This window comes from Condylura cristata, unplaced genomic scaffold (genome assembly GCF_000260355.1).
Source record: "Condylura cristata isolate star-nosed mole 26May11 unplaced genomic scaffold, ConCri1.0 scaffold00014, whole genome shotgun sequence".
NCBI classification, from domain to species: Eukaryota; Metazoa; Chordata; class Mammalia; order Eulipotyphla; family Talpidae; genus Condylura; species Condylura cristata.
The window spans coordinates 41,565,079-41,585,965 of record NW_004567115.1 but is presented as its reverse complement, the minus strand read 5'-3'; the positions used below and the strand labels follow the sequence as shown (position 1 = coordinate 41,585,965).

Here is a 20,887-nt window from a genome sequence, read left to right as displayed (position 1 = left end):
ACCATGTAAGAATATCATGACAAGGGAAACCTTATCAGCAGCCCTTTGAAATCTAAATGTCTTTGACATTCTCCCATCCAATCTCCCAGCCTCTCCATTTTTTTTGTCGTTTCCTACTATTAACAAGCTCCTGGGGGGAGCTTCTCCTCAGCTTCATTTCCTTACTCATATAAACCTTTCTTTCAATACACTGTTGTAGAATTTTCCAGATGGTCTGCAATGTTCATTGTCGTCTTCTTTTTGGTAACTGAGACTACCCATGCCTTTCTTTGGCCTATTGAGTTGACCCGTATACCAAATTCACCATTATCTGTCAATGATTATTGGTTACATTTAGGCTGTTAATTATCTGTGCAGGGTGCAGTGAATTCAGCCTGTTCAAGAGCCAGATTTTGATCTATAAATCCAGTCTCTTCACCCTTTTCCCTCTTAACAAGGTTTGTTGTTCCTCTTCAGTCTGAAGATTATCCTTCTCTTTCTTCATTCCATCTGAGGACCACTATCCACCCCAAACAGCAGGTCTGTTCTTTTCCATTCGTCTAGTTTAAACATGTCTTTAAAGCAATCCCTTTCTTTCTTTTTTCCTTTTGGTCTTTAACATTTTGCAAGTTGGAGCTCATTCTGATCTTTAGCCTTCTTGAAATACTGTGGGCCATGATATGTTCATTCTTATGGGTCTTTCCCTTGATCTTTTTGTGTTTGTCCTTTAAAAATTTGAGCCCATTAGGCCGCTCTCTGGGGGATCACATCTGTACCTCTGGTTGCCTTTATATTTTCATCTGCTGGGTAATTTGCAATTGTATGGTTAGAATTTCTGAAGAATCCTCCCATTCCTCTTGAAGTATCTTTCTTTTTGAGTTTCAGGTCATGCATATATTTTTTTTTAACTTTGAAAATCAGTTCTTTTAAACTTTAGAGTTTGAATTTGACTTTAGCCAACTTCTCTTTGGGCACTTACTTGGATATTTCTTTCTATTTTCACCAGCCAAATCTCTCCGCTTCCTGATTCAACCTTTATTCCAGTTGATTTGAATTAGGTTCATTGTGGGAGATAGCTCTCAACTTTTTGTGAGATCAAATTGTCAGCAAGTCAAGGAAAGAGTTAGGTTCTAAGGGTATCAGAGATTCTAGTTTTACTTGAGACTTCTGAAATGTCTCAGAATTCCAGGGGTATTTGACAGTTCTCTCATTTTTATATTCTTTTGTTATGTTGTAATCAGCATCATCCATTAACTTCAACTGCAGGCAATGCATGATGCCTGCAAATGATAGCTTGTTGGCTATCTACCTCTTTTCTCTGTACTCAAGCTCTCCGCAGTGGGTTATCCACATATGCACAGGACTGTTGCAGCTCTCACCAAGTCGGGATATTTCTTTTGAACAATATTTTAGTTGGCAGCCCCATCTGACAGTCTCAGAAATGTATTTTTAGCCCTGACTTAAAAATCTCTAGCTAGCTTTTCTTGTAACTGCATTCCATGGTTTGATAAATAAGCATCTGAAAATCTGTAATATATTTTGAAACATCATTTAAGTTATTTCTTACTTGAAATCAACGTTGGTTCTACCATTATTTTAATTCTATAAAAATCTCTGCTATCTTCTGTAATTATCAGTTGCCACTTTATTTGGATACTTTTCAGGCTTTATTATTTGACCAGATAGTCCCCACCCAAACATGTTCCCTAGGCTTTAAAATACTTAGTATATGTGTACATTGTATTCTTAAAGATTTTTAACTTACATTTTTATTTAGGAGTTAGAGAAAATCCAAACAGAAAACCTAAATATGACCCAAGATATCAAAGAAAACCACTAGTATAATATAGATTGTACGTTTTTCCCCCTGTATACCAAAATTTGACAAATATTACTTTGGTATATTAAGCTTTCATCCAGAAAACATCTTTATCTTCAGTACCAATTATGTAATTTACTCTATTTACACTCTCTAAATTCTGTTAAAAGACAAACTGAGGCATATTTAAAAAACATTAATTTGTGCAAAATTTACTTTGAATTGGGCAGCATTAGGCCAATAGTAGTTAGGAGCTGGAGCAAGACTTTTACAGAGGAGACTTGGAAGCGAAGTGAGGACATTATTTGATTGCGTATCACTGAGTGGATGTTCCTCAGGAAAGCCTGGTTGTCTGCTACGATCGGTTGTCTTTAGATTTTGATTTCTTAACCAAGAGACATTTCAGGCATAATCATGCAAGCTGCTAAGGCACCACCTCAACCTAGTGGCTTCCTGTTGTTTTTTTGTTTTTGTTTTGGTTTTTTTTTAAAGACTTATTTATTTATGCATATAGAACTGGATACAGGCCAGGCCAGAGATGCAGGGGCAGTGAGAGGATTCACCAGAGACAGAGCAGGGAGCAAAGCAGGCAGATCGAGGAAGTACACTGCTGAGGGGAGCAGTGGGCAGGTCAGGAGGGGTCGGCAGCACCTTGTGGGTCACCTCCAGGGCAGGAGATTGAACTCATGCTGAAGTGGCTTTAGCCCCTCAGTGCTGTGCTTTAACCTGCTGCGCTGCCAAGGAAGGCCTGGCTTCCTATTTTTAATTAGTTAACAGTTCTAATCCTCACTTCAGAAAAAGGAGAACCACTGCTGGAATTCCCTCTCTACCCCCTACCCCAAGTGTTACATTTCCCACTCCCTGTTAGGCTCAGGGAGGCCCAGGCGGAAGTTAAGAACCACTCCAGGGTAGAAACTTAGACCCAGAACCTGCCCAGTGACTAAGCATCACCTACAGCAAGAAAAAGGGTGTGTGTGTAGTGATGTTGGGGGGTGAGTCAGTTGCTTGAAATCAAGGAAAAACAACTCCAAGTAAGGGCAAAGTGCCCCATTAAAGTGGCCCACCCCATAACTGTATAAAAAGCTTGCTTTTCAACAGTACGGTTACAATACCTGCCATACACATGTGTGGGTATTGCCCAAGGGCGCAATAAACTTCCTTCTTTGGCTTTTACTCTCGTCTCTCTCTCTTTCTTAGGCATGAACCCTTTTACTCCACATTCAGAGTCTCTGGAGATGCCTCATAGGGCTTCTCTGGTGCTGTTCTTCCCATGGGAAGCAGCAGAAGTGGGGCTTGGCTTGAATGCTTTGTTGCCTGGATGTATTCTTGAAAGATAACATTTCTATGTGGGGGCCACCGAACTTATTCAGTGCCTGAAATCCCCCAGGTCCAGCTTCCTAATGACACTTTCCTATAAGGAACCAACCACAGATTTCTTCAGTTAGTCTGATATTTGAGGATCTTTGCTATTCTCAGTTTTCCTAAGCACAGGGTCCATTTAGTTTTAAATGCCTATTTTCTTCCATTATAAATATTTGTCCTGAAGTCCCGACTGATGACTGTGCTCACGTGGTTTTTCCTTCCTCTAAGTTCTTATTTCACTGTCAGAAGCACTATGGTCTGGGGTGACCATTTCATTCTCTTGAGGAGAAGCCTGCTCACCCTCCTTGTTCAGCAGCCAGTCACTGTTCTGCCCCTGCCAATGGCTGCAGCCTTGTCTTGCAGACCTGCACAGTCGGGCTCAGAACCGCCTTGGTGGGGAGGCTGGCGTGTCTGCCTCATCATTCCACAGAATGCATGTGCTTCTGGAGACATTACCTGAGCTGAACTCACAGAAGAGAAGTGGGACCTTGGTTCACATCCCACTTCCAATCCCGGCAGTGTGACTGTACCAAGCTTCAGAGGTTTAGACAGTGAGAATACGACTAATGTCTGTCTCCCGAGTGGGCGTGAGGAGTAAGTATGGAAAGCCTTGCAAAATCACTTGATGATTCTTATCTCAGCAGTGGTTAAGCTCCATTTTCATATGGCCTTTCCCTTCTTCCATGCACTCTCTTTCAAAAGCCCCACACTCGCACATGGGCACATGAGCACACACCTGCCATCTCACCGGTGCTTCCTGGCCGTTCTCTCTGCTCTTACCTTGCTTTAGCTCTCTTAGTGCACCTGTGTTATGGCCATGATTACGTCTCTGCTGTCTCCTGTCCTGTTCCCAGAACCTAGCACATCTCTTGGCTTGTATTGAATATGGAATAAGTATCTGCTGAGGAATGATTACTGTTGGACAACCATGAATGATTAATGAATTGAATAATGAATGAATTTTTTGAGACTTTTTATCTTGAGAGCAGCAACTGTGATTAATGGAGCCCAACTGTAGATTATGGATCACCTATACCACACAGAAAACTGTTTCTCTCTTGCTACTTTCTTGGTACGTCTGAATGTAAGGAGAGAAATAAAGAGGAAGACTTGGATAAGAATATGCTCATTGTGAGTGGCTCAGAAGAGGTGTGTTTTGCTTGGGAAGGAAGGAGCTGTGCTTTGGTGCTTCCCACCCGGTGTTCTCTGTTACATGATGAATAGAACGTCGTTATGTTGATATTCACAAATTGCTTTTACATGTAAAAATTACTCTTTATGGTTATATGGTGATTATTTACAACCTCAGTAGTTCTCTTTTTATATCTATACGAGGTGTGTTTTTAAATCATCAAATCTTCCGAAGAGAAAAACACATTTGATCTAGGACAATTTCTTGGGAAACACACAGGAGAAGAATTATTAAGGTCTGTTTGAAGAATGGGCTCCTTTTTCCTGCCTATTAACATTACATTTAAAAACTGCTTTGCTGAAGTGTAGTCTTTACTAATTCATCTGCAGTTTTCATCTCTGCTGCAGGATTTGGAAAAAACAAAGGTGCCCTTAGATGATAAGTGTCTGAGTTTGCAAAATTGTCACTCTCAAGTGGCACATTGTTCTGACTGTAGAAAACGTCAGAAGATGATATTAAAAGCATAGCTCCTTAGAGGAGAGCGGCATCTCCTGTTAGTGCCCCCCACCCCCAACACAACACCTCATCTTGTGCCTGCTGCTCCGGGGGTAGTCAGCATCGACTGATGATGATAGCGCGGCCTTGGGAAGTCATTAAAGCAAGCTGTATTTAATGTGTTTAATCATTTTAGAGGAACCAAGTCATCTTTCTTCTTAATCACTTTAGAGGCTGTTCCCTCAGCGCTCTTCAGTTAACTGATCTTTTTCTGAGTGCCCAGAATGGAGCTTTTAAGAAATATCTTCAGCCATGGCTTGCTGAGATTGCAATTTATCAGTGGGCTTGATGTTCTTAGTAGATCTGTGGGGGTCCCAGGGTTTGTGCTTTCTTACATCAGGAAGGAAGAACTAGCCTAGCAGCCAGCTGCTCCCTTTCAAGTGTGAGCTGCTGAACATTCTTTCCCAATTCAGTCTCTGGCCCTCTAGACCTCAGGTTCCTTTCAGCAAATGTGGCAGCAGCTTGGGCAAGGCCTTTCCTCTGGCCACTTCATTGGTCATTGTGTAGAAGGAAATCTATCGCCATTGGATTTGAGGGATCCTGAATGTCCCCTTTTATTTCCCTAGTCAAGCAGTAGCTAAATATTTTCCCTACATCATCCTCTTGGAGTTTTTGGGGGGACTTGAAGCTGTGACACAGCTGTGTGAAGTACAGATACTGCATTCATGTTGTCCAAGTTCACAGGATGATTTATTAGAATTCATACAGTAACCTCTTGGAAAATGTGAAAACCAAGCCAAAGCCAGTAGGGTGAGTTTAGGACAGACCTTGCAGAGAGACGGGAAAGAATCTTCTTCAGATTGGGGTGGGTGGAAGAGGGCTGGACCATGTGTTGATGGGCTCTGCTCATCTGCAGCTGGGCCTAACACTGCCCACCATCCTTGCCCTCCCCCAGATGTACCTGGGTGACAGGTCCTGTGAGCAGCATTAGGTGAATAAGGCCCGCGGGTAGTCTCCCTGGGATGCTTGTTCGTCAGCTGGTAAATGATTGTTGTTCTCTCCTCTTTTTTTTCAGCCATTCTGTTCCTAATGGAGCTGTGTTATGGGTTTGGACCCTTTTCCCCCAGGGACTTTTACTGAATCTGAACTAACTCACATTCCCAAAAAAGTTCTGTGTCTTCTTGTGGACCCCTCATAATTCTGTTTCCTCATCCATGGACTTATTAATTCAAATTTGCTTATAAGGTTTTTCTAAAGAAATAATTCTGTTTTCTGTCAAGCAGTGTCTCCTTTTAGAAGACTTTATGATGTAGTTAACATCTTAGTCAAAGATTGCAAATGATGATTTCTCTATGTTTCTGGTCATCACTGAAAACACTGATGCTAGAACTTGGCGATGAAGGAGAGTTAGCTGTAGAGCTCAATTTCCTAGTACAGTGAAGTGCAATGGTATCAAAAGAGATGCATATATGAGAGGTGACTTCTCACATATATGCGAGGTGACTTATGTGCATATTTGTTTGCAAAAAGAGATATAATTTTTTAAGTTATTTTTATAACAAAGCTTTATTTCAAATCTGATGGAGTTGCTTTCTGACAGGGAGTTAGTTTTACTATAGAATTGTTTGGCTTCTCTTGTTATTAGCCTAAGTTTGATCAGGGTAAGAAGTGGTTTAATGCCTAATGGATCAAGACATTACCACCTGCAAGTAAGAGTTCCGTATGTGGATGTGTAGTCCAGCGTGGTTAGGTTTATATTTAATTCTCTATACAAATAGCCTTAGAAATGCAGGCAGAACTTTGGGAAATCCATAACATGAAATTTCTATTTTGTCCTAAAATGTGTACTTCTGCTTTCACCAAGCTTGAGATATGAATTGATGGGGGTTTTGTTGTACATCCTTTTTTATCTGCTTATCCAAACTCAGAAGACAGAAACACCATAGTTAGTCCGAAACATGCAGGCAGAAAGGGAGAAGAAAGGAAAGCAAAAGGTCAGGTTAACACTGCACAGAAATTGGCAACTAGTTCATGAAGAACCAAATAGCCACAGAAATAATTTTAAATGGTACCAACAGTGGAAACGGTAGCACCTTACATATTATTATCACTGCAGCGCTGTCAGTGACCAACTAATATACCTTTTTGGTTTGTTGTTCCAGAAAGAAAAAAAAGGTTTGTTGAAGTTGCTGTCCGGTGCCTCCACGAAACGCAAGCCCCGGGGGTCTCCTCCAGCCTCCCCGACCCTGGAAGTGGAGCTGGGTGGAGGCGAGTTGACCCTCCAGGGCGCGGTGGGTCCTGAGCTGCCGCTGGGGGGCGCCCACGGCAGGGCCGGCACCTGCCCCCCGGATGGCGAGGGCCCGGCCGCGGCGGGAGCTCCTCTGACCCAGGATGCTCTTCTACATCGGAAGACGAGCGCCCCGGACTCTGCGGCGCCGGTCGCCCCGCCGCCTCGGCAGCCCTGCTCCGCACTGGGCCCAGTCATGAATGAGTCTAGGCCTGTCGTGTGTGAAAGGTGAGTCTTGTGATGTGCGGCTTGAAATGCACAGCAAGCTTTATGCAGGAGTATTCTGGAATTTAACAGCCTTTACCATTCCTCCTAATTTTTGCTTCACCAAGCACTGGCATTCTTTTACCATTGGACACACCTGCCCCCCTCCCTCCTAGTTCCCTCCATGAGTCTTACAGGGCCTGGGTCCCCAGCCTTATTTTTTGTTGATTTTTCTCTAGACAGCCACTCCTGAATGATAACCAGATGAAATTTCTCAGTCACTGGAAACTCTTCACATCTATTCCTTCATGCTTCTTTTCCACCACCAACAACTGTTCTCCTGTGAAGCCTTTCCTGTCCTTTTTTGTTTTTTCTTAATTAAAGATTTACACTAGAGCCTGCTAGTGGTAAAGCACCTGCTTAAAATTCTACCAGCTGAGAGAATGTTCCCCTCTCTTTCTCGAGCCAGAAGAGACCACAGTCTCAGAGAATGCCTCTCCGACCCAGTGACTTGGTTCAGTTACTCTCAGAACGGTGAGCACGATTCCAGTGCTTCTGACCTCGAATAATGATTACCGATGGGCGCAGTTCTGTTTGAACAGGAGTGCATTAGGGGAGGAAATATATTTAACAAGACGAATCTCTACTAGGACTATATGAATTAAAAATGAAGCACTGTTCATGGCCCAGGAAAAACATCACAGAGTACACTAAAAATGCTGAACTGTGTCCACATAATGCATAAATATACGAACATTTGTTTTTAAAAGTGTCATCTGTTTTATTGTTTCCATAAGCTTTATTGTCGCCGTACCTGCATTTCATAAATAAAGCTGATTTCTAATCTGTGGAGATGTGCTTTAGGGTAGCATTTTCTGTGTTGCTGATTTGAAATCTTACTATAAAATGTTAGTCTTCAAAATGACTTTGTACTCATTCGAGATCTTAATTCAGAAATTTTGACTTTTTTTTTTTAACCAAAAAGCAAGTGAGAAAAGAATAAGCTTTAAATAATGTCTGTGCGTTTAGTACAAAGTATACAACATATTATATATTTTTATTGTGAGGGGAACTAATTTTCTATAGTTCTGTCTAACCCTTATAAAACCTGTTTTGAAACCAGACATTGCCCTAAATAAACAGCCTTTCTTCCATTCCATCTTTTTCCTCATCTTTTGTGCTCTCAGTAAAGCGTTAGGGTTTTGTCCTGAATACACTTCATCCTGTATTCTGAGAGCCAGCCTTTTTCTTGCAGAATTACTCTGCTTTCTGGGGACTGCGCCTTCTGTCTCTGGAGCTAGTCCATTGAGTTGTTTACTTCCTTTTGGTCCTCTCCTCCCAGGCATTGAGCTGCAGGTTTTCCATCACTCCCTGAGTCCCTTTCCTCTCTCCCCTGTCGTTTGTGGTGTTTGTCTAACTTCTGAGTGATGGTTCACTTTGCCCAGACTCCCCCTGGCACCTCTGCCTCCTTCCCCGTTACGCATTCCTTTTCAGTTGCCAGATGTCCTCTCCTCGCCTCTGTGGCTTCTGCATTCCAGCCCTATCTCTTAGAGAGATCCTAACAGCAGGCTCCTGCTGCTCAGTACAGTGAAAAGGAGAACCCGCTAATGAAGCAGGTGAAGGCAGTTCTGGGAACGGGGTGCATGGGAGACAGGGCACTTGGAGAGTTTAATGGACAGATCAAAATGGACAGATGGACACGGGCACTGTGGAACCCCCAGGCAGGTTTTATGTAACCATTTAAATTTTTACACGTAGGAAAGGAGTCTGGAGAAGATTTCTGTCTGGATTTATATTTTTACAATCCATATGCTGAATGGAATATTAAATATAATACTTGTCCAGCCCAACTTTTCATAGCTCCTTTGCCTTCATCCAGTAGTGTTTAGTTAGCTTGACTTCCTAGGTCTGCCTGACTGTCAAAACAACAGGCAAAATGTGGGGAAGTAAATAGGATAGGAAGTCATTCTATCATCCACTGGGAATGGAATTTTTGGGTTACTTAAAAGCTACCAAGTGTATTATGTTGGGATTACCTGTTTTAATTTTTCAAAAAATTCAATGTAATAAAAAGCACTTACTACCAAGAATGAAGAAAAGATTAACTTTGGCCTCAGTATGATTCTAAAAGCATTTCAGGATCTTAGATTCCCTTATTCACAACCTAATATCAGTAACTCTTGCTTAGGCAGAGTGGAGAAGCCTGAGGTTCTTTTTCAGTTTGACTGATAGGATTTCATAAAAATAAGCCTCAGTATCTACTATTGGTACAGTATGAGATAGGATTTATCTGCAGATTATAATGAGGACAAGCATAAACTTTTCTTTCATACCCTGAACCCTGTCTCGTAGATCTACAGTAAAGGAATGTGAAAGAGCAGTGAGGGCCCTCATGGAGAGTTGGGCCATGTAGCCTAAAGACCAGCATTCTCGGAATAAGGAAGGATGAGCCTCACCATGTGTTGACAGGTCCTGGGTGTCAGCTGAGAATTTTTCTGAGAATAAAAGGATTCTTTTGTGTTTCTTAGAGAGACTGAAGAAAACAAGCAAGAAATAGCACTATCCTTGAGGCAGAAAATATATAATTGATGACAGCAGACATAATAGAACAAATATTTTAGACTCTGTTTTAGAGAGTTTGAGAAAATAATTAGGGATTACAAAGAGAAAGTAGAAATAAAATACTTCAGAAGAATGGCAAATAAAAGAAAGTATGGCAGGTTTTTCTTCTCTGAAAAAGATTTACAGGTAAAGGGCTTCAAGGAGATGGAGCAAAACATCTCTAGCTGAGTATTTGAGTTTAGGAATTAAATTGATCACCACATAAGCCCATTTCCTAAATTGGAAACGAACCTGTGATCTTGGATCCAGGATTAAACCAGAACACTGGGAAACATACAAATTGGATAGAGACAAATTTACAGAAAGGCAGTGGGGCTTCACCAGCACAATTAATTTGAGTCAGTGAAAATGACCCCACTGGGTGAAGTGATGAACATGATTTACTTGGGCTTCAGGCGAGCTACGAAGCAAGCTAGTGTGGCTTGCCAGTGAATCGCTTAGTTGGGTATTATATTGCATTAGCAACTGGCACAAAGCAGCCCATGGTTACCCACCCAGACCAGCGTGACGGGCAGGGTGCCTCCCGGAGCCTTGGGGGGTCCAATTTGAGCTGTACCAGGGGAAATTGGAAGTAAAAGTATATAAATTACAGATAACAGGAGAGAGCAGAAAAATAAAGGAAATGGAAAAGGCATATGGATAAAAGACTGTAAGTGCCCGTTTAGATGGCTGCCAGAGTAGCACACAGCAAACCAGGAAGATTGGCGTGAGCATGTTAGTGGAGCTTCTTGGTAGAACAAGGCTCTGTTTCTTGAATTCCATCATGGTAACTATCACCAATAACTGAGTTAGGGTCCCACGGCCACCAAAAGGGAGACGCCCACTCCGGACCACACTGTATACCCCACCTGGTGCTTGGCTCAAAGGGAACAGCAGAGACCAAGCAGGTCCTCACTCAGACTATGTTTTATTTTTCATTTCCAATCTTTGCATTATTTTTGTTCACTCAGGTATTCATTTAGCTTTTTTTTTTAATTGTAAAAAACATATACAATTTACCAGTATTCCAAATGTAAAATTCAGTGGCATTAAGTACATTTACTCAGGTCATACATCACAGTGGTGGTAACTATCACTACATTCCTAGTTTTTCATCATCCAAAAATAAAATGCTGCACCCAATAAACAATAACTCCTCTGTTCCCCTCCAACCCCGTGAGAGTCACCATTCTACTCTCTACCTCTTTGAATAGACTATTCTGGGTACCTTGTATATGGAAATATTTACTTTTCCTTTAGTGTGTTTCTTACATAGCATAATGTGTTCAAGGCTAATCCTCATTCTAGCATTTGTTGGGATTTCATTATTTCTAAAGGAGTTTTGTACTTATAAAACAATTGTATAGTTTTGCTATACAGTTAGGCATTTTCTTTGTCTCATTCCACCTGCTCTTGGAGTATTATCATAGGTATCATGCTAAGCACTGTGAGGCACATACCCAAATTTACCATCATTTTACCTGCTGAACAGAGCAAGGTCAGGTGGGAAGGATGAGGCAGGGCTGCAGGTGGTGATAGCTCATGCCCGCTGTGCCGTGCAGTGAGAAATGGCGATGGGTAATCTTGCATCTGGTCAAGAGGGCTTAGAGAAGATTCCTCAGGGTGAGATTGAGAGGCTGAGGCGGGTGGATGGGCAGAGGTCTTCCAAGGGGTGACCCATTAGAGGGAACCACATGAGGTAGTGCATCAAGGATGGGCAGTAAAAGCCATACCGGAAAGATGAGTTTGTGTTTAGAGGAGTGTTGGGCAGATTTCAAGAAATGGTAATGGCAGCTAAAAGGAGAGATTGAAGTCACATCAGTCGGGGCTTTTTGAATATCTTAAAACCTGTTTGAAAGCCAGTAGTGATTTTTTTTTTTTTTTAAGATTTACTTATGCATGCAGAACTGGGATAGGTACAAGCCAGGGGTGCAGGGACGGCGAGAGGCTTCACCAGAGACAGAGTGGGGAGCAGAGCAGGCAGGCTGACGAAGTACACTGCTGAGGGGAGCAGCCGGCGGGAAGGAGAGGTCTGTCAGGCCATGTGGGTCACCTCTGGGGCCGAGGATTGAACTTGCACTGAAGCAGCTGTGGCCAGCTTGCAGTGCTGCGTCCTAACCCATTGTGCCACCAGGGAGGGCCAGCCAGTAGTGATTTTTGAGTGAGCAGAGCTTAACTGCAAATAGAGTTGCCACTTAAGAAAATTAGTATGTCAGTTCTCCATCAGATGGATTGGTGGCAAAAAGAGAATGGAGCCAGGAGGGAAGGTAGATAATTTGACCCAGTGGAAGGCAACGAGGTTGTCAGGCAGGGTGGCACAATGGCAATGCAGAGAAGAAGACAGGGTGCAGGATTGAAGGGAGGCTACAGGCCCTCAGAGATCATGGGAGAGTAATCTTTGACTCTTGAGGTTTAGAACTTTCCCCAAATAAAGACAACACATGTGAAAGAGCCTCAGCAGCTGTGCCTTACATCTGTTTGTTGGTCTGTAAACATTTACTTGGCAAAACCTTCCCATGCCTGAGATAGTTGGCTGGTTGTGCCCAGTGTTGGCCTTGAGAGTCTGTATTAGAAATTTGTATGCAAACTACGTCACAAGGCTCCAGGCCAGGGTCTGGGCTGGGAGGTTTCTTTGCAGGGTCTGTTACTGCTGCACCTGGTAGTCTTCATACAATCACGACTGTGTCACAGTTTCCATTATGCACGTGGTTTCGTGGTTTCTCATTCCACCCCCCAGAGTTTTATAACTTAGCAATGAAAATTTGCTCCCACTGGGAACTTGGCAAGAAGATTATGTTCTTAGCCCAGCAGCAGTTCCAGTTCAATTTTTTTTTTTTTTTCACAAAATTGGTTTAGTGCATTTTATAAAATGCAAATATTAATCTAATTCGCTTCAAGTTTTTCAAGAACAATTTTTGTTCCGTCTCACCTTTAAGGCAGCTCACAAAGAACCAGTGGGGAGTGCGTTTCACAAGAGATCTACTCAGAATGGGATTTGAGTCAGAAGTATAATGCTTTACTCAAATTTTAACTTGCCCTAAGTGGCAACTTTTTACATTGCCTTTTCCAAGGGTTTTTAGTGTGTAGCATCAGACTTGAGACATTTCCTTATGCTGATTCTTTCCTTCAGATTAGCCCAAGCAAAAGTGATTTGTTCTGCTCTTTGAAGGTGTCAGAGGAGGGGTTTCAAAACCCTCACTTTACATCCTTTTAAAGCTTGTCAAATCTCGCATCAGGCAATTGTTTAGGTTATGGCCCAAGTCCATATCCTGGGGAGCAGTTACCAGCTACTGACTGGCCAGCAATATGCTTCACTTCCTTGAAGCACTAGGCTTCTGCCCGCTCTTGCCTAAGCCATGTGGTCTTATTGGGACTTTGCTTTTTGGGGTGTGAACTGCATGATAGACACTGTACTAAAAGCATCATTTATAATCTCAAAGCATTTCGTGATAACAGCAGTAGTGAGCTTAACTTACTACAGCCCCGTTTTATGGCCAAGGAAGCAGAACCTGAGAGAACTAAGATAACTGGCTCTGAGTTACACTGCTGAAAATGACCTTAAAGGCTGTGTCAACCCCGAGACGGGTGCTTTCCCCCACAATGCCATTCTCCCTCATTCCAGGCATGAATGAGCACTGAGCCTTGTGGTTTGTAAATATTGAATTAGCTGAACCTTTCCTGGATGTGATAAGCCAGACTCCATGCTGTGCTTTTGCTTCACATCTTGGAGCATAATTTAGCTCCTGCACCCTGAAGTAGCTGAGGAATTGTTTGGGCAGCCGCTTGAACTTTGCAGAAATGCCGTTTTCAGTAGAGTGATTGTCTGGGCCTCTTGCTATTGTTCTTCATAATGACAGTGGATTTTGGTTGTTATTGAATGAAGCCTGGTGAAGCAAGCAATCTTCTGAATGGTCTAGGTTCTAATGGGTTCTAGGAATTTTGTTATATCATTTTCTAAGTTGTAACATTCTTCACTTGTAGTCAAGAGTGGGTCCCTAGAGGCTGTGAACTCATTTTCCAACTTTGAGAACCAAAAAAAAGTAACTCAAAGTCACTTTTATGACTGAGTACTCATTTTCTGGCATCAGAGTGTATTCAGTGACTTAAAACAATAATCAACCATTGCCTCGCCACGTTTGTGGGTTGGAATGAGGCTTATCTGGGTGGTTCTGGCTTGGGTACTTCTGGAGATTATAGTCCAGATGTCAACTTCAGCTGCTGGAGGATGTTTCATGGTGGCTCACTGTAACCACTGTTGCCTGGTTGGTTTTGACTTTTGGAAGGAGACCTTAGTCACCCACCATGTGGGCCTTGCCATCGTGATAACACAGCATTTCCTCACCATGAGGCAGCTGATTTTCCTCAGCACACGTGATCCAAGGAAACAACATGTGGAAGCTAAATGCCTGTTACTGTCTAGCCTCAGAAATCACCCTCCATCATTTTTCACAGTGTTACTGGCCACACAGGTCACCCCTTTCATGTCTGTGGAAGCAGCTGACACAAGAGTTTGAGTACTGGGAGGCAGAGACCACCTGGGGCCATCTTGGTTGGCTGCTCTACCATTTTCCCCTTTGGCTGGGAAAAACAAGAGAAGACCAAAGGAAAGTAGTGATGCTGGAAAAATAAAAAAGGATACATCATTATAGAGCATGAACGAAGTCATTTCCCTTTAATATCATTGACTACAAACTAGGATTTTGCCCCAGGAGACCAGGGAGTAGACATGGAGGTAGGAGGATGTTATACAGCACAGCACCTGGGGGGTTTAGTTGACAGTTACAGCTCATCCTGCTGTTGTCTGACTTGAGAACTAGTGGAGAAACAGGCACAGATAGCTGAATAACAGAGGTGAGAATGTTAACCTCATGCCTGAGCGTGTTGGATTGAATTTGGACTCTAGAACAAGCTGCCTGTGGGTACATACAGCCTCATTGTAAACAGTAAACAGAGACAGCACCCCAGGCCCATTTCAGAAGTCAGGCCTAGCCCCTGGGCCCCGGCCCCTGGCTCGGAGCACTCCACGGTGCTTACAGCATAGAAGCAGAGGCAGAGTAGAGCCCACGCAGGCTGGAGGTGGGCAGAGAGCGATGCACCCACTGCTCAGCTGCATCTCTGAGTCTTGCCAATCAAATAAATTCACTCCTTTCCTGAAGAAGAAGGAAGGACAGAAATGGCTCCTCTCTTGGGAAGTGGAATAAAGATTTCTTTCTGTGTCCCTGAGTCACAGGCACGAGGGGACAAGAATGACTGTGCCTGGAAAGGTCACTCAAGTGAATCAGTCTCGGTCATCAGTTGTGGGCTCTTCTAAACTAGGTTCATACTGAGTCTCTGGTAACCGAAAATAGTTGTGTTTTGAGTTGTATTACAAACCGTGTCAAACCCAACTGCTTGCTGCTTGCTCTTCTGAGGATGTTTAAGGCATGCAAATGTGCAGCCCACCATTTGCATTCCCACTTTGAATGGCCTTGACTAAGACATCTCTCTCTTTCCTAGGCACAGGGTGGTGGTTTCCTATCCTCCTCAGAGTGAGGCAGAACTTGAACTCAAAGAAGGAGATATTGTATTTGTTCATAAAAAACGAGAGGATGGCTGGTTCAAAGGCACGTTGCAACGGAATGGGAAAACCGGCCTTTTCCCTGGAAGCTTTGTGGAAAACCTCTGAGGAGAACAACGTCGAGAAGGCTTAAAATCCTATCACCCAACGAAAGAGCACAAAGCAGTGTAATGGCAAGAGCACATTTGTGGAATTCCAGATGGTCAGGAGATGAGCAAAGGATTGGTGTGACCCCAGAGCCTCCGTTACAGCTCTCCCTGCGAACAGCATCAAGAAGGCTTGGGTTTGGGTTTGGGTTGTGCCTGGATTCTGATGTGTGAGGTGTGCCTTGTGCTGATCTATGCTACAGAGAAACCTTTTCTTTTTTAAAGAAATATAATGAAAATAGACAATTGTTTACAAGGCTTAACTAATTTATTTGCTTTTTAAACTTGAATTTTTCTTGTGCTAGATAAATTCTTTGGCTTATGAGTTAAGAAATTATTAATTTATGAAATGATAGCTAAGGAGAAGCTGGATTATCTCCTATTGAGAGCAACAGATTCTTTTGACTAGAATGAGCTCCCCTTTCCCCACTGTTGTTACTTTTCACTTCTTTAAGACAGAGATGCCAGTTCTCCAACTTGGTTTTCCTTTTTTGAGAAACAAAAACATATGTCTGAATCAGTATCGATGAGGCCCTGGGGTAGGGAGACAGAAACCCAAGAGAAGAGAAGTGAAATGATCCCGTGTCTTTCTGGTTCTGTCAGGAATCAGCCTTAAGGCCAAGTTCTCAAATTCTTTGGTGGGTTTTTAATTTTCCTAGAATGAAAGCAACGAAGTGATAAGAATAAAGCACAACCCTTGAACAAAAATGTACTCACTCAGAAATAGATTTAGTTTTATAACAGAAACAGCTCAATTCATTGATTCAAAATTGGGTAAATTGAGTCTGTACTCGCTGTCTGCGAATGGCTCTGAGATGTAACTGTCCATTTCACCCCAAGTGATCTGCATGCCTGGGACACAGTTCAAACGTTTGTGAGGTTGTGGTGGTAAGTGATGCACTTGTGCTGAAGTTAAGGCTGTAAGAGACACTGTGAAAAGTTTACATTCATCCATTGTGATTCTTTTCCCACCGTCTTGCATGTATTACTGGATCCCCACAGTAATGTAGACCGTGCATGGTGTGTATATTTCATTGCAGTTTCCTCTTGAGGTCAGTTTGCCCTCAGAATTGACCAATACTGGAGGTGTAAAATAAACAACATTCTTTTCTCTACTCCAAAGCCACTACTGACTAAGGTTTCTAAGTATGCTCGCTCCCTCCCTGGCTAAGGCATCCTTCAGCCACGCTCACGTCCTGGCGGAAGTGCTCCTTGACTCTCCCAACGGACAGATGTGAAGGACGAGCCCAGAGACCAGCCCTGGGACCGTTCTCTAGAGGCTTGGCGAGAGCCAGTGTTGCCCACACCTTACAATTGTGGCAGGATCCAGCTGAGCGGCTCTTTTTTTAGCTACCCTTTGATGTTGGCCTCTTGTGCCCATTTCATTCCAGCGCCACGCCTTCCGTCGTGGGCTGAGTAGTCCTAAAGCAAAAGGAGGGAAAGTAGCCTGGTCATAAATGAGATCGTTGCCACAGTTTTCTCATGAAAAAACAATTTTTTTTTTTTTTTACTTTTAAGAATTGCAACTTGGGAACAAAAACATGAACTGAAAAATCTTGCACTAGCAAGATATTTCACAGTTTTAAAGATATATTGATGTGGTGGAGATGAAATCATTCCAAAATTCGCCTTTTTTTTTTTTTTTATAAAACACTGTACATTATGTTCCTGTGTGTTGAATTTTTAAAAAATACTTGGATATTCATGTAATATATAAAAGTTTGGTGAGATGAACTTTAGTTAGGAAAAAAGCTGACATCGGCTTTCATCTGTGTAAGTTGACACCAATGTGTCATAATATTCTTTATTTTGGGAAATTTAGTGTATTTTATAAAAATTTTAAACTAAAAAGACTACTACAGGTTAAGATAATTTTTTACCTGTCTTTTCTCCATATTTTAAGCTATGTGATTGGAGTACTTCTGTTAATAGTTTTCTGGTATGAAGTTGGTTAAAATTTCATCTGTTAATAGATCACTTAGATAATATGATGTTTGGGTTTTCTATTGGTTTTTTGGAGACAGTAGGTGGAGATTTTGTAACAAGGGCTTGTTACACAGTGACATGGTGATGATAAAATTGCAATTTATCATTCCTTTTCATGTTAATAATTTGAAGACTGGAGAAAAGGTTCAAGATTAAATTTGATGTTCAATCTTTATGCGTCCCGTCCCTTGTGTCGATCCTTAAAATTTATCTTTCCCCCCCTCTTATTTTAACCAAAGACACACTGGAGTCGATTCCTACGATATAACCATTCTTTGTGTGTATCGCCAACAGGTTATGTTGACAATAAACAGTTTGTTTGTTAAGCTGTTTTTACTCTTTAACAAACCTTACTTGTTTTCAACTAGTCACCCAAAATAGAGAAAAACAAGAATGTGGTATTACTGTACTATATCCAGCTTCTCACTAGGAGACACCAAGTTATAAATTAAGGATCACAGAACTTGATTGTGTCAGAAGCCCTCCAAAGATGGAGGAAAGCATCTTAACTTTGAGCAGTAGAGATGACTTCTTTAATTTTAAATAGTCTGTTCCTCTCCTGACCTCTCCTCAAAACAGTGGAAGTAAGAGATGAGATTCAGAAAGAAAGCTGAGTTCTGATGAGGCCTCTGGTGTGGCTGAGGGGACAGTTGCCTTCTTCAAATGTCAGCCCTGGCCTCTTCTAAGGGTCTTGATTTTATCATGCACCATGGTCCCGAGTGCAGTGAGGGTCACTTGGCAAGCACATGACCCTGATGATGTTAAGAAGATGATCGGGTGATCTGCCTGCGTGAACATTTTCTCAGCAATCGAGGTGGGGATTTATAGAAGGAAGAAAGGAACTCTAGGCCTCTAATTAACCATGGAATGACACCTCTGCAACAAAGGCCTTGCTTCTTATTTTCCAACCCCTGGAGCCAGGTCAGGTCAAGTGAAGGCCAGCACCTTATCTTTCCAATCACATCTAGTTCATTTCTTTTGCCAGCGAAAATTGAAAGCCTAATGGAATTACCTTCTCCCTTTTTTTAAGCTCTCAAGGTGCTACCAGACATAAAGCAAAAACGTCCTTCTAAGTAAAACCAATTTCCTTATAAATTATATTACAAAAGCACATTCAATAAACTCCCTAAAGGCAGAAACAAAGTAAAGACAGATGCCTCACTGCCAGCTCACTCTCATTCCAGCTAATTCAACCTTCCCCTGCAGTCCTTATTTGTAGCTTCCTTTCTCGCCATAGCTTAATAAATTCTGTTAAGAACTGATTATGGCTGAGACTCCTGGTTTGGGCAGTGGAAGGTTTCTGTACATAAATCCTTTTTAATGTTTTAGAAAATGCGAACTGACAGCCACCCAAATCTTGTGGGTCTTTTTGTGATACAGCTACTGTCTTGCAACTGCTCCCATAACACGAGGCCACTTTGGTTATTGGTTGTCCAGTAAATAAAGGTGCCAGAGAATGACTTAGGGGACACTTGGTTTTAAGGTTTGGGCCCAGGTTTTTTTATGCAGCCAAGCCCATGCAAAATAGCCTGGTAGTAGGACTTGGATCAAAGGGAAGGAGGTAAGTAAGAAGGCAGGCGAGGGCCTTCTTTGCAGTCTGGAAAGGAAGAACCGAGTTCTCACAGACAGGCAGACAAGTGACAAGCTTCCTGCCTCTCACTTGCTGTGGCTACCACAGCAATGAGGCCGTCTCCATATTTAGCCAGCACTGCTTGTTCTACAGGGGTAGGTAGCAATTGTGGGATTCCTGTGATGTGGTGATGGTGGCAGAAATCAAAGCCAGGCTTGAGTTTCTACCCTTTAAGCTGAAAAGTTCTTTCCTGTGATTTATTTACCCACCAAGACAGATGTGTGGGGTTGGCATATTATCAGTCAGTGCCTATAATAAAACTAAAGTGAGTGAAGTTTTCAAGGAAAGGGTATCGCAAAAGAAAAACTTCCCATAAGCAAAGCTTTAATAATCTCTCCCACTGTCTAAATCCACCCAGTGGCTTGGACATGAAGAAAGCAGACTCAAACTTTTAAAATCAGAATCTTAGCCTTTGATCCTGAGTTGGTCCTTATGCCAAAGAAAGCACTCCTCCCCTCAACCCCCATCTTTTTTCTTTTAAAAAACAAGAAAAAGGTCTTATGCTTTGGGTCGTTATCTCACTATCTGTATCTCTCCCTGTCTCCACCCTACCTCATGTGAGCTCTTAGTGTTGGCCAATGGAGCTTGCTAGAATACGCCATCATCAAGTCTCAACTAGAAGTTTAGTAGATAACCAACCACTCTCCCTGAACCCCCATTTGAAAAGTTGTGGAGATTTCTTTGTTGTTTGTTTTTGCCTTTCCTCGCTTTTTGGTTATGGTTCTACCAGGTTGCAATCAGGAGGGTGGCCTGTCATACAAGCACAGCTGCTCCAGAGGGAGAACAAGACATGATTCCATTTGGGTTTTGGATTCTCAGAAGGCTGAAAAAAAAACTTTTTTTGCCTGAACTTCATACACATATGCCCAGTGAGACAGCATAGTAAAAGAAACTGTGTACCCAGGGAGTAAGTGTTGCCCCAAGTCCTGTTTGAACAGGTGAGCTAAATCACAGACTGGCGAGCCCTGTCCAAACAATTTGCCCCACCACCCTTGCCATGGGGCACCATGCTAGATAAAAAGTGTTAGATCTAAGGATTATTTTACAGCTTTCTTGGGGGCGAGGGGGAGCCAGAGCATGAGGCGCAGCCGTAACTTAACCCCTCTGGTCTGAGCCTGGCCTGGAGCGGCCAACCCACGGTAGGCTGGAACACTGCTCTCCTCTCTGTCTTGGACCTGCCCCTTAAATATCTCCTCCTAACTGGTAAATTATTCTTTCCTGCATGGTTCTCTCATGTCTGAGATGCTTAGTAAAACCTTGTCTGGTTCAGCGGCACTTAAAGCTTCCTGGTGAATTCTTTCCCAACAGGGTCCTTTTGGGGTAGGGACTTTTAGCACTACTAGATTTCAAAGCCAATGACATACTTTTGGGTGGATTATCACAACCCACTATGGGTTTAACTGACACAGTGATGGCTATCATGAATGATACAGAAGAAATAACCTTCAGAGATGTTGGAGATAACGTCCAAGAACATACACAATAAAAATGGGGAAAATAAAGAGGTCAAATGTAGGATCAAGGAAAGCAAACAGGAAATCAAGAGGAGGGGATAATTAGAAGTGAAAGTGCCCCTGCCCTGGGGGAGATTACATTCTGGTTGGGGAGAAGATAGAAACTGAAAAAGATTAGAAGAGTAAGGATCATTAAAGGCATTGAGGTAGAAGCTGCAGAGGGGGCTGAGGAAGG

General features: G+C 42.5%; 1 protein-coding gene across 2 annotated transcripts in view; it reads left to right on the top strand.

Moving 5' to 3' along the window:
- The window catches only part of SH3RF1 (SH3 domain containing ring finger 1), a 151,549-nt gene extending 133,806 nt beyond the window's left edge, over positions 1-17,743 (top strand). For both annotated transcript variants that reach the window (XM_012724972.1, XM_004682388.2), the window contains 2 exons: positions 6,950-7,302; positions 15,376-17,743. In XM_012724972.1, coding sequence (XP_012580426.1) covers positions 6,950-7,302; positions 15,376-15,544 — 522 coding nt within the window. In that variant the 3' untranslated portion in view covers positions 15,545-17,743. The remainder of the gene's footprint in view (positions 1-6,949; positions 7,303-15,375) is intronic.
- Positions 17,744-20,887: the final 3,144 nt, after the last annotated feature.